We start from the raw sequence: 13002 nt of genomic DNA, 5'->3' as shown, positions 1-13002 counted from the left end.
CCAAAACCCCACAAGCACCAGTCCACACTCAGCCAGTTTATTAAAGGCAGAGAGCTTCATCAGGGGTCCAGAAGAGAAAAGCAGGGAGACACCCCACATTCCTCTTTCAGCTCCCCCTTCCCCAAGTCATCTACAGCCCAGCCCCCAGGACCTGGAGGCAGGCCTGGCGTCAGGCAGACTGCTCTACATAAATACTGAGGCCACAGCTTGAATCAGCAGCGTCGAGGGCAGGGATCGGGGGCAGGAAGGGTGGCTCCGAGGACACCTCCCACAGGGCTTGTCCTGAGCCTGAGGACCCACAGAGCTAGAGAGGGGCCAGTGGGCTTTCCTGGAGTCCGAGGCTACAGCCAGCCCTGTCCAGGGAGGCGGGCAGGCAGCTCCAGCTGGTTGGGGTTTCGGGGTACAGGGTGGGGATCAGGTGCTGTTGCCCTGCTCCTGCTCGAAGAGCAGCATGGCGAGCTGTGTGCGGGAGCCCAGGCCCTCCAGCACGCTCTGGCGACAGCGGTGGTACAGGTCCTCCCCGAGCCGCGCGCTGCACGTCTGGGCCCGGTAGCGCTGCAGCAGCGCAGGCTCCACCGCCCGCAGCACGTGCAGGCTGGAGAAGCGCAGGAACAGCTCATACACATCCAGGCTCTCCAGCAGCTCCTCCTCCTGCTCCGAGGCCGCGGCCAGCCGCCCCCGGGCTGCCACATAGTCGGAGTTATAGAAGCAGGCCTCGCTGGCTGCCTGGCGGTCAAAGCGGCCCGTGTCTCGGCCCAGCTCCGGGGGTCCTGGGCCCTGCGGCGGGGCCACGGCTGGGTGGAATGCCTGGAAGTGCATAGGAAAGAAGGCCTGCCAGCCAGAGATGGCGTGCATGCGGCAGCGATTCAGGAAGTCGGGCGTAAGCACCGTGTCCGGCCCGGCCAGCAGGAACAGCGTGTCCAGCGGGTGCTTCTTGGAAAGCAGATCCATGAGGCGCAGGGGTGAGGGGGCGGCTGTCTGCACGCTGAGCCAGGGTACCCGGGCGCCAGGGAAACGCTGCTCTAGCTCTGCCACATGGGCCTTGACCGGTGCAAAGACGTCTGCGTGGGCGGCCCGCTGGGCCTGTCGCGGCTCATACAGCAGCAGCAGGGTCAAGGCTGCCGCAGCATCGCCAGGCTCCAGAGCTGCGGTGGCGAAGGCCTCCAGGAAGCCAGGGGCCAGGTCACGCTCGGCAGCAGCCAGAGGCAATAACACAGTGAGACGTGAGGCCTCGGTGACATAGGGCACAGGCAAGATCTCCACGCGGCTCAGCGGCCGCAGCAGCTGCACCCGGTGAGTGAGGGGCCGGCGGCCACCCTGGGGGGTCAGCGCCTCTAGCTGCAAGTCCAGCGTGTACTCCATACCCCGAGCAGGGTCAAAGCGTCGGTAGCCATTAACCAGCTGCTGCTTCTGGAGCCGCAGGGCTGGGTGGTAGCGGCGGTTGAGCTCCTCCAAGGCAGCGCCCAGAACATCAGCCACATCGGCCCGGTCAGCCCCACGTAGAGGGCAGCGGGGCGAGCCATCGGCACAGGAGAATGCATGCTGCTCAGTGAAATAGTCCCAGCGTAGCACCTCAAAGCGGGAGGCAGGGCGGGAGGGTGCTGGAATGCCCACGGGCCAGGCGGCTGCCCGCTCCCCATCAGCTGCCAGACGGCTGGTGTTCTGGATCTCCCACTGCGTTGGAGAAACAGACCATGAGCAAGGCACAGATCCCAGGGGCCAGCACCCAGCTGGGGGTCTGGGCAGGCGACAGTGCTACTCAGGATGGGTCCTGCTCCCTACCAAGCTCTGCCCTCCCAGGCCCCTATCTATCCTTTCCCCAGAGGGAGGCAGTGTGACAGTTAGGAGAGGGTGTTTCTGGAGGGGCTTCTCAGAATAGATAGAGACAAATGAACAGGAGGCAAGTGTGTTCTGATTCTAGAGTTCATATTATATTTCCCTGGGATTTCTCAGACCCCACAGGACCGGACCCCCATCCCCAGCCCAGACCGTACCTGCAACTCCTGGATCTCCTGGTAGGTGCGTTCCAGCTCAGCCCGGGCAAAAGCCTTGTGCAGCTGGTACATGTGCACAGGGTCACGCACAGGGTGGGCCGTCAGAGAGCTGCGGAAACGAGGGTCCCCCTCCTGCACGGGTTCCCCAGGGCTCAGCTCCAGGTAGCTATAATGTACCGCCTGGGGAAAGGAAGGGAAGGGGTCCATAATGGGAAGAATGATGGGACATTCCTCCACCTCATAGCATGTCTCATCTCCCTATCCTATGACCTATGTGGACTTGCAGTCAGAGTTCTGTGGGTTTAAGTGCCTCGACAAGTTGTGAGCCTGAGCAAGTCTCCGCTAGCTCACCTAGGAAATGGGCATCAGAGCTGTCCAGGGGCTCAAATAAAGTCATAATAGCCAATACTGAAAACCTACTACGTGCAAGTCTCCCTTTAACAACCCCGAGCAATAATTATTTCCATTGGTATGGATGAAGAGGCTGACTCTCAGGAAATGCAATAATTTACCCAAGGTCACAGGGATAGAAAAGGACAGACTGGCTTGGAAACCCAGGTCTACACCTCCAACCACCCCTCTGCCTCTCTGGGGAAGTGCACAAACTCAGACAGGAGGCGCCAGTGGGGAGGCTTATTATCTCTCACCTCATGGTCTCCAGTGCAGCCCACTCCCGTGGCATCGAGGATACAGCGTCCCAGCCACTCATCCGGACGCGCACTAACGATGTCATTACGGCAGCCTTCCAGGTGGGGGCGCAGCTGCTGCAGCAGTGTGCGCGACAACAGTACCCCAAAGCCGCCGTGGCAATAGCGTCCTGGGGCGGGCTCTCCACCGATGAAGTCCTGGGGCCGGCCCAGATAGAGGTGGGCAGCAGCTGCCAGGCTGAGGCGGCCAGCTAGGCGTGCCAGTCCGTGCGCCTCCGTGTAGGTAGTATCAGGCACTAAGAAGAACCAATCAAAGTCATCGCCGTGCTGCTCCAGCAGGTGGCGCAGTGCCAGGTGCAGGTGGCCAATGGGCTTCTCTTCACCCAGCGTCACCACCGCCATTCCCGGTGGTGCACGACGGCCCCGAGAGCCTGTCAGGAACACCACACGCTCTAGCCGGTGCCCCAGAGTGCGGTTCACGGCCACGCCCAGAGTGGGCAACGTGGCCTGTGAGGTCAGTACTGCCACTAGCAGCCTCTGCCTGATGCCCAGCTCAGTGCTGATGTAGCGGGTCCTAGGGGAGAAGATAGCACAAGATTATCGAGATCATAGCGCTGGGCAGGAGGCAGCATGCACGGGGTCCCGCAGGACAGTCCCATCTGGGCCTGTTTCCTCGCCTATGAATAGGATAAGAATAACAACTCTTTCCCAGGGGTCATGCTGATTTAAGTGAAATATTAGTCATACCTACATAGTGCTTTTGGGAGATGACAATATCCATTGCAGATATGAGAGGTATATTGTGGATCTGATTCCGTTTCCTTACTTATTGGTTGTGTCCTTGAACAAGTTATTTAACCTATCTGAGCCTCAGTAGTCATATCTAAAAAATGGGGTTGATTATATCTACTTAAAGCATTTAGGTAAATGCTTAGCTCATAGGTACTTATAAACCATGTATACAGTACTTATTTCTATATAAAGATGCCATTATTCCACAAATACATCACATAAATGATGTAATGGAATGTATGACAGGAGTGTATTGAGGGTGTTTGGGGGAGGGGCAAACGGGAACTCAGGAGTTCCAGTAACTTAGCTTCCATAACACAGAAGGTAAGCTGCAGAACTGCAATTTGAACTTGGGAGAAACTATTCCAACTCACGGACAGCGGTATTAGTGGGATGGTTACATTACTCTTCCCTCACAAATCTCATCACGAGGTGTCCCACCCAGGAACAAGAGGTATAGGTAAATTCTAGTTCTTTTTTCTTTCCCTCTCTCTCTACAGTAAACCCATTATATATACCAGTCATTTCTCTAAACCCAACAGCCCAGCCAGGGAGCTAAGAGGATCTTTAGGGAACTATGGGGTCGAGTCGGTTTAGCACAGAGGCAGGCAAATTCAGCTCAGGCCCGGATGGAGTCCAGAGAAGGCCTCAGATGGGCTTCATAGCTCCGGAGGAAGCAGGGCCATCGGAAGTTATCCGAGCCCAAAGACTTCCTGGCCGACTAGTCCCTTCCTTCCGGAGCCTGACCCGGCCCCCGGCGGCCTTCCCAGAGCGCCCGTCCGGCCGGTGCCCAGGAGATGGGGTTGGCGGGGTGATCCCTACCTGACGGCCTTTTTGGCGGCCTGGCCAGGCTGTGCAGGGTGGTAGGGCAAGACACGAGGCTCCCAGTTCTCCCCGGCGCCTGCGCCGGCCCCGGGTCTCTCGCGCTCCGCTCCGTGCGGCACTGAGTTGGGCCGGCGCGCCGCGTTGGTGTTGCCTCGCGGCGGCAGCTCAGAATCTCCGGGTTGGGGGGGCCCTGGGCCGCACGGCTCCTCCACCCAGGTGACGCTCAGCAGGCTCAGAGTGAAGCCCAGGGAGATGCCCACGGCCACGGGCCCTGCGGGCCGCAGCACCGACAGCAGCAGCGATGCCCGCATGGCGCCCGGACCGCGGGCCCCGGACCCGGAGCAGCCCCAGAGCAGCCAGAGAAGGCTCCGAGGGGGCGGGACCAGCGAGGGGGCGGACCCGGAGGGCCCGGGCCAAACAGGCGGGCCCGCTCCCGCCCCGCGGAGCAGAGCCCGCGGCCCGAGCCGAATACCCTGCGCCGCGTTCCAATCTTCCTCCGGCCGCCGCTCTGTATCGCGCAGGGTCCCTGCTTTCGGACCGGCAGCCTCCGCCGCGGCCGCCGCTGTCCGACGTGTCACTGAGAGGACCCCGCCCCCGGGGTGGGGTCTGGGGCTCCAGCTACCGGAGAGGGAGGAGAAGGGGGAGGTTAAAGGGGAAGGACCCCCGGAAGTGCCCCCTCCTCAGTGAGGGAAAAGCAGACGCCGGGGGCGGAGCCCCTTACCTTCCTCCGGTGTGGTTGGTGCGTCTCAGATGACGTCAAAGCAGCCCGCCCTGCCTGGATGGTGCGCCCGAGTGACGTCAGGAGCCGAGACCGGAGCTGTCCATCAGCACCAAAGGCCGCGGGCGGGCTCAGGGCATGGGGCCGCGGCTCTGGGGTAGCCCGAGCGCCTGCTCCTGCTCCTTTCCCTTCCCCAGGCCCAGCCCGAGTCCCCGGACGCCACGGGACTGGAGTTTCAGCCGGTGTTGGAGGCGAAGCGGCGACGACGCCGCTCAGAGACCGGTCCCTTCGGCCCAGCACCCCCGTTCCCCGCACGACGGACTTTTTCCGGACCCCAGGCAGCTGGGGCCTCGGGCGCCCCGCAACCCCGGACCCTCCGGCGTCTGCACAGCCTTTTTCACTCAAAAGCTCAGGTCGCCTCCGGCCCAGGTAGATTTTGGACAATCCCAGATTTAGCCGCCCACAAACGAGTCTCCTGGCTGCCTTCTCACCGGGAGCACACTGCCCTCATCGGCCCCCGACCCAGTTCCCCTTTTAACTTTTGTATCCTGGCCCCCTCTAGTCAGGCACTTTTGTTCCCTTTGTCTTTTGTCCCTCACTTTAGGGATGCTTCCAGAGCTGCCTGATGTGGGCACCATTCCTTTGTCTAGTGTGTCCTTGCCTCGTTCTCCCGCTCCCGTTCTTGCCCCATCCTGGTGGAGACCCAGGACTCCTCCTTGACTCCAACTTCCTCTCTGTCAGGCGGACCTGGGAGGGTGACTCCATTTCGTTCCTAGCACTATGCCAGGCACTGTGTCGACACTGCGGTTCCAGCTACTGCCCCCTGAGCCAGATGATGCCTTCTGGGGTGCACCCTGTGAACAGCCCCTGGAGCGCAGGTACCAGGCACTGCCGGCCCTCGTCTGCATCATGTGCTGTCTGTTTGGAGTCGTCTACTGCTTCTTCGGTGAGACCCTTAATTTATCCTTCACCTGGGCTCCCCATTGTTTTCCTAAGTTATTTTCTGAAATAACTTTCTGAAACCCCAGATTTCCTCCACCACCACCTCCATCTCCTCTACCATCACCACTAGCATTACTAGCTATTTTTGCTTACGTTCTTTCATCCCACATGCTTCTAGACGATCTAGACTCTAGATCCTAAAGGACACAGGTTTTTGAATTAGGCATGCTTCAATTTGAACCTGGTATTGAACCTTCCTGATTGTGATATCTTGGGCACATCAACCTGCCTGAGCCTCAGTTTTTTCATCTGAACAATTGGAACAATGATATTCACCTCACACTGGGTTGCTATGAAAATTACTAGGGACTCAATAGGTAACTGTTGTGGTGAAGGTGTGTTTGGGTTACTGTGCTAGCTAGACAGTGAAAACATGTAACACTGAAAACATTTAGCAGGGTGATTAAACATGGTCCCTTACCAGAGCGTAGATGGGGGAGAGGCTTCTGGAACACTCGCACCTGTGATACAGGTTATAGTTGACCCTTGAAGACCACAAGGTTCGGGTCGTAGTTGAAAATCCACATGCTGTATAACTTAATTTGGCACTAAGCATCTGCAAATTCCCAGCCATGGACCCAAAATACTGTTTTCAGTCTGCAGTCAGTGGAATCCATGCACGTGAAACCAGGGGGCCTAGAGGGTTGACTGTGCGCTTACTGAAAATATCTGTGTATAAGTGGATCCATGAAGTCCAAACTTGTGTTGTTCAACGGTCAACTGTAGGGTGGGCTGGATGGTAGTCAGACACGGAGATCGCCTACAAGGCAGGCTCCGATAACAAGGTCTGCTGTGAACAGTTGTACAGGATAGCTATTATACAAAGGGATTCAGTTAGATAGGCAAGTAGGGCCTGAAACCCAGTCCATGTTCCACTTGCCAAACTCTAGGCCTTGGTGCAGGATTCTTTCCCTAGAGGAAGGCAAGTCTCTTTCTAATTTGCACAAAGGTGCCAGATAGACTAGTGGGATAAGTGCTCAGTGACTGTACAGTGCAAGAGTTACAAAACTTCAGAGAGGGGAGCAAGCTCTCTTGGCTCAGAGCCTGAGGGAAGCCTCCAGGAGGGGCAGGATAAGTGAGTGGAAGGAGTGCAGAGGAAGCTTGAAAGTGTGGGGTTTAGACTTGGCAGAGGTGGGGCGAGACTTTTGCTCTGATGCCTCTACATCTCCCCCTAGAATGGCTGTGTAGTAGGCAGGAATGAGAGCCAGATGCTCCTTTTCTTTCCATCCCCAAACTCTTGGCTGAGCAACTGCAGAGTGGGCAGAAAGAAGGGCCCCTCTAAGGGTTCAGGACACATTTTGGGTCTCCAAGGGTCCTTTGTCACCTGTGCCTCCCCTATCCATACCCGCTTCTTCTGCAGTTGCTCGGTATACCCTGAAAGTCCCTCTCCTGTGCTTCCCTGCCACCTTACCTCTTGGGTGCCCCACTCCCTGGCTCCTGGACTGAGCCCTTGTGTATGCCCTTTACCTCTGTCTGACTCCAGAACCTCCTGGACTCTGACGCTTTCCTTCATTCCTGCAACTGAATCTCCTCTTTGACCGTCCTCTTTTATTCTCCCTTACCCCTTTAACCCATCTTCCCAACTGTTCAATATCTGTAAGTCCCTTACTCTTCCAGGTGCCATTAATGGGCCCAAGGGCCCTAACACCTCCATTTTCCTGACACTCCACAACCACTATTTCACCCAGTAATCCCCTTTGATCCCCTAGGGCCCTCTGTAGGTCCTAATGACCCTCCTAGTTATCTCATCACCTTTTATCCCTCTGACTCCATTTCTCCTAACTCTCTGATCCCTAGGATCTCATTGCCTGATTGTTCCTCTCCCATCATGATCTCAATAATCCCGTTTCTCTGACCTCAACATACCCTCTCTCTGAAACCCTTTAATACTCTCAATGATTCCACACCTGCCAGTCCCCCTGACCTGCAAAGACCTGATCTCCTGGAACCAGTCCCTGTTCTCTTTGTAACCTTTTAATGATGTCATGTCTCTGAAGCCTAGTGACCCCTCCAAGACCTCATCTTTCTGAACCCATGTGACCCTCATCTTTTCAATGATTTCTGACTTCCAAAGACTTCATCTCTCTGAACAGTCCTTTTCCACACTCTCGTGACTCTGCTGCTCATGCCATGTGACCCCAGTGACCATTTCTTAGATTTCTAGGACTCCAAGGGCCCCGATGGCTGGATCACTGATTCCTTCTTGACTCCAATGACCTATCTCTGACTCCTCAAACCCTCAGAGACCCAACGTTCATCTCAATGACTGTCTCTGTTTTCCAAGTGACTCCTAATGACCTATCCCTCTGACTTCCTTACACCCCAGTGCCCCCATCTCTGGTGCCTGCAGGACCCCAATGATCCCGTATTCTCTTATCTTAGTGTCCAGCCTCTGGTTCCTGTGGCTCCATGCTCCTGACCCTCCACCCCTTGCCTCCATCCCGGTGACCTCATGGCCCCTCACTAGCTCCTATTCCCCTCTAGGTTACCGCTGCTTCAAGGCAGTGCTCTTCCTCACTGGGTTGCTGTTTGGCTCGGTGGTCATCTTCCTGCTGTGCTACCGAGAGCGGGTGCTGGAGACACAGCTGAGTGCCGGGGCGAGTGCGGGCATTGCGCTGGGCATCGGGCTGCTGTGCGGGCTAGTGGCCATGCTGGTGCGCAGTGTGGGCCTCTTCCTGGTGGGGCTGCTGCTCGGTTTGCTGCTCGCCGCTGCAGCCCTGCTGGGCTCCGCGCCCTACTACCAGCCAGGGTCCGTGTGGGGCCCGCTGGGGCTGCTGCTGGGGGGCGGCCTGCTCTGCGCCCTGCTCACGCTGCGCTGGCCGCGCCCACTCACCACTCTAGCCACCGCTGTGACCGGTGCTGCGCTCATCGCCACCGCGGCCGACTACTTTGCCGAGCTGCTGCTGCTGGGGCGCTACGCCGTGGAGCGGCTGCGAGCTGCGCCTGTGCCTCCGCTCTGCTGGCGAAGCTGGGCCCTGCTGGCGCTCTGGCCCCTGCTCAGCCTGCTGGGCGTTCTGGTGCAGTGGCGGGTGACGGCCGAGGGGAACTCCCACACGGAAGGTGAGAGGGCAGGGGCCAGGGTGAGCATAAGAGAAGTGGGTGTGGGTGTGGGTGCGTGCGCGTGCGCGCGTGCAACTGGGGAGCGGGAGAAGAAGCTGTCCACTCCAGTAATGGAAGGCCTCAACAGGCTTCGAGAGGTGACTCGCCCATGGTCTGGGAAGACAGGACCTGTGTTACCACTCACTCACAACACTATATGGAGCAGCAGCTCTGTGCTAAGCCCACTCCAGAACTGCAGCTACAGCAGAGACAAAACAGAAAACGTCCCTGCCCTTGTGGGGTTAGAGTTAGGTGGAGGAGACATAATAGACAGGAAAACAAGAGGATTCCGGTTGGGCAGAGTGGTATGAAAGAGGCATGCAGGGTAGATGAAAGTGACCTTCAGAGGCTGTTATAGACAGGGTACTCAGAGAAGGCCACCTGGAAAAGGTCACATTTAAGTTGAGTCCTGAAAGATAAGGGGCCAGCCATGCAAGAGCTACAGAAGAGGGAGTAGCAAGGGTGCCAGACACCTTGGAAGAAATGGGCATGGCTTGCCGAGGAAGTGGGGCTGGACTGTGGGGGTGAGGGATGCCATCTGGGCCATGACGAGGACTCAGGACTTTATTAGGAGGGCAGTGAGATTCTGTTGGAGCTTTAAAGCAGGGAGGATGTAATCTAGTTTAGAATGTGGGAAGCTCATTCTGGCTACTGAGTACAGACAGCACTGGGGAAGGGAGCGTAGAAGGGAAACTGGTGAGGAGGCAGCTGTGGTGGCCCAGCAGCGAGGTAATGACGGCTGGTCTCAGGGGGTCACCCAGGGCAGGGGTCGGCACACTCAGTCAAAGAGCCAAATATCAACGATTGAAATTTCTTTTGAGGGCCAAATTTTTTAAACTTAAACTATATAGGTAGGTACATTCCTTATCAAGGTAGCACCTGCACGTGGTAATTTTGTGGAAGAGCCGCACTCAAGGGGCCAAAGAGCCACATGTGGCTCGCGAGCCACAGTTTGCCGACCCCTGATGTACGGCCCAGGATTGGGAGAGGGATAGCAGCTGGGGAGGGAGATGCCACCTAGGGCCCGGGTTGGGAGAGGGATAGCAGCTGGGAGGGAGATGCCACCTAGGGCCCCGGGTTGGGAGAGGGATAGCAGCTGGGGAGGGAGATGCCACCTAGGGCCCGGGTTGGGAGAGGGATAGCAGCTGGGAGGGAGATGACACCTAGGGCCCAGCTGAGAGGGATAGCAGCTGGGAGGGAAATGACACCTAGGGCCCGGGTTGGGAGAGGGATAGCAGCTGGGAGGGAGATGACACCTAGGGCCCGGGTTGGGAGAGGGATAGCAGCTGGGAGGGAGATGACACCTAGGGCCCGGGTTGGGAGAGGGATAGCAGCTGGGAGGGAGATGACACCTAGGGCCCCAGGTTGGGAGAGGGATAGCAGCTGGGAGGGAGATGCCACCTAGGGCCCGGGTTGGGAGAGGGATAGTAGCTGGGAGGGAGACGACACCTAGGGCCCCGGGTTGGGAGAGGGATAGCAGCTGGGAGGGAGATGCCACCTAGGGCCCGGGTTGGGAGAGGGATAGCAGCTGGGAGGGAGACGACACCTAGGGCCCCGGGTTGGGAGAGGGATAGTAGCTGGGAGGGAGACGACACCTAGGGCCCCGGGTTGGGAGAGGGATAGCAGCTGGGAGGGAGATGACACCTAGGGCCCAGCTGAGAGGGATAGCAGCTGGGAGGGAGATGACACCTAGGGCCCCGGGTTGGGAGAGGGATAGCAGCTGGGAGGGAGATGCCACCTAGGGCCCCGGGTTGGGAGAGGGATAGCAGCTGGGAGGGAGATGACACCTAGGGCCCAGCTGAGAGGGATAGCAGCTGGGAGGGAGATGACACCTAGGGCCCCGGGTTGGGAGAGGGATAGCAGCTGGGAGGGAGATGACACCTAGGGCCCCGGGTTGGGAGAGGGATAGCAGCTGGGAGGGAGATGACACCTAGGGCCCGGGTTGGGAGAGGGATAGCAGCTGGGAGGGAGACGACACCTAGGGCCCCGGGTTGGGAGAGGGATAGCAGCTGGGAGGGAGATGACACCTAGGGCCCCGGGTTGGGAGAGGGATAGCAGCTGGGAGGGAGATGCCACCTAGGGCCCCGGGTTGGGAGAGGGATAGCAGCTGGGAGGGAGATGACACCTAGGGCCCAGCTGAGAGGGATAGCAGCTGGGAGGGAGATGACACCTAGGGCCCCGGGTTGGGAGAGGGATAGCAGCTGGGAGGGAGATGCCACCTAGGGCCCCGGGTTGGGAGAGGGACAGCAGCTGAGAAGTCTAGGGATCTTCCATAAAGACTTTCGGAGGTACAGAACAATGGAAGTTCCATCTGAGAAGTGGGAGAGCAGGAAAGGAAAGGGGAGCTTACACGCAAGGGGAATCGAGCCCAGAGCCCGCAGGGAGGAAGGGTGGAGATGATGCACAGGGGCCTCTAAAGCGCTTCTCTGCCCATCCCTTCACAGTGGTCATCAGCCGGCAGCGACGCCGAGTGCAGCTGATGCGGATCAGGCAGCAGGAGGAGCGCAAGGAGAAGCGGCGCAAGAAGAGACCTCCTCGGGCGCCCCCCAGAGGTCCCCGGGCCCCTCCGAGGCCTGGGCCTCCTGACCCTGCGTATCGGCGCAGGCCGGTGCCCATCAAACGCTTCAATGGAGATGTCCTGTCCCCGGTGAGCACTCCGAGCCCCTCCAATCCAAATGTGGGACAAGGGAATGCTGTAAACTCTGTCCAGGAAGGACTGGGCTTTTCCCAGAGGCTGGTCACAGTTTGGAAGGCCTAGCATTTGTCCACCCATCATAACCCCTGCACCAGGAGCCTGATGGGTCCAGCTCTGGGAGGGGGAAAGGTGTCTGAGTAAGAATTTTAATGAGGTATTGGGATGGGGCAGGGTCTCCGAGCCGCGGTCTATGAGTGTGATGTGGTCCTGGGCCTACAGAAGTCTGGGGCACGTCACAGGCTCATGGGGGTGCAGGGAGGATGTCTGCCTGAGGTGGCTCTCCAGGCAGGGGTCTGTGGCTGCACTCACATCTGTGTTTACTCTCCCACAGAGCTATATCCAGAGCTTCCGGGACCGGCAGACTGGGAGCTCACTGAGCTCCTTCATGGCCTCCCCCACAGACACGGACTACGAATACGGGTCCCGGGGACCACTGACAGCCTGTGCAGGCCCCCCTGTGCGGGTATAGCAGTATGGCTGCTCCTGCCCACCTGGACTTTGTGGTCACCAGCTGTTATCTTGGGGAGGCCTGCAGGGCTCTGGGGCCTATGGCTGTCCCTCTCCCCACCCTGGAGAGGACTAGCCTGGCCTCTAGAAGGGAGGTCCTGTCTCAGGCTAGGCCTGGCCTGAGGGAAAGTCTCCTCCCAAGCTCCCAAGGGGCTCCCGAGGGACAAGGGGTGTAAGCCCCTTTGGGGTGTGCTCAGGGTTGTAAGTGTGTTACCTGTGTGTGCGTATGCATGGAGGGTGGGTTTGGAGGGGACACTGGGACCCTTGCCTTAGATTTCTGATTGGTAGGGCTTCTGCAAGGTTGGCCCCACCTCCTCTCCCACTGCTGGGGTCCCATGGGCCACTCTCCTGCATGTCTAAGCGGAAGAAGTCTGCCTTCTTCCCCCACTGCTCTGCCTCTCAACCAGATTCATCCAAGGCTTCTTGTCCTTGTCCACTGCAGCACCCCTCATCCTGGTCCTGTCCTCTGCAAAGCCACCATCCTGAGGACAGTGGCAGGCGATGGGGGTGGGGTTTACTCCTCTGGGCTCGTTTGGGGAGGGGATCTGAGGGGAGGGGGCTTAAATGCACGATGCATGTCTGGTGTCTGTCATGCCACCCTGGACACCTCATGCTTCTGTCTCCCTCCACCCCACCCTGTTTTACATCTTTTATAAATGTGCCAAACTGTGTGGCTTCTGCCAGGAGTGGTGGTCTTTAGTGGCTGGCACTTCCAAGTTAGAA

General features: G+C 58.4%; 2 protein-coding genes across 4 annotated transcripts; one reads left to right on the top strand and one right to left on the bottom strand.

Annotated features, from left to right (window-relative positions):
• Window positions 1–16: 16 nt before the first annotated feature.
• Window positions 17–4814, bottom strand: CHPF (chondroitin polymerizing factor). The gene is made up of 4 exons (XM_066280116.1): window positions 4256–4814; window positions 2642–3215; window positions 1995–2174; window positions 17–1674 (listed from the first exon to the last, which is right to left on the bottom strand). Exons 1-4 carry the CDS (start codon window positions 4567–4569, stop codon window positions 415–417), a joined length of 2328 nt encoding a protein of 775 aa, XP_066136213.1. The 5' UTR covers window positions 4570–4814; the 3' UTR covers window positions 17–414.
• A 183-nt stretch (window positions 4815–4997) lies between these two features.
• On the top strand, window positions 4998–12966 carry TMEM198 (transmembrane protein 198). Of its 3 annotated transcripts, none has more exons than XM_066280120.1 (5): window positions 4998–5405; window positions 5753–5922; window positions 8463–9038; window positions 11522–11724; window positions 12104–12966. In XM_066280120.1, exons 1-5 carry the CDS (start codon window positions 5038–5040, stop codon window positions 12239–12241), a joined length of 1455 nt encoding a protein of 484 aa, XP_066136217.1. In that variant the 5' UTR covers window positions 4998–5037; the 3' UTR covers window positions 12242–12966. The 3 variants fall into 3 exon arrangements, with proteins under 3 accessions (XP_066136217.1, XP_066136218.1, XP_066136219.1); XM_066280121.1 differs by having other exon boundaries at window positions 5267–5405; window positions 5718–5922; XM_066280122.1 differs by having other exon boundaries at window positions 5304–5405; window positions 5581–5922.
• Window positions 12967–13002: the final 36 nt, after the last annotated feature.

This window comes from Saccopteryx bilineata, chromosome 5 (assembly GCF_036850765.1).
Source record: "Saccopteryx bilineata isolate mSacBil1 chromosome 5, mSacBil1_pri_phased_curated, whole genome shotgun sequence".
NCBI classification, from domain to species: domain Eukaryota; kingdom Metazoa; phylum Chordata; class Mammalia; order Chiroptera; family Emballonuridae; genus Saccopteryx; species Saccopteryx bilineata.
Note: the sequence above shows the minus strand (reverse complement) of the source record. Positions and strands in the feature narration are given on the sequence as shown.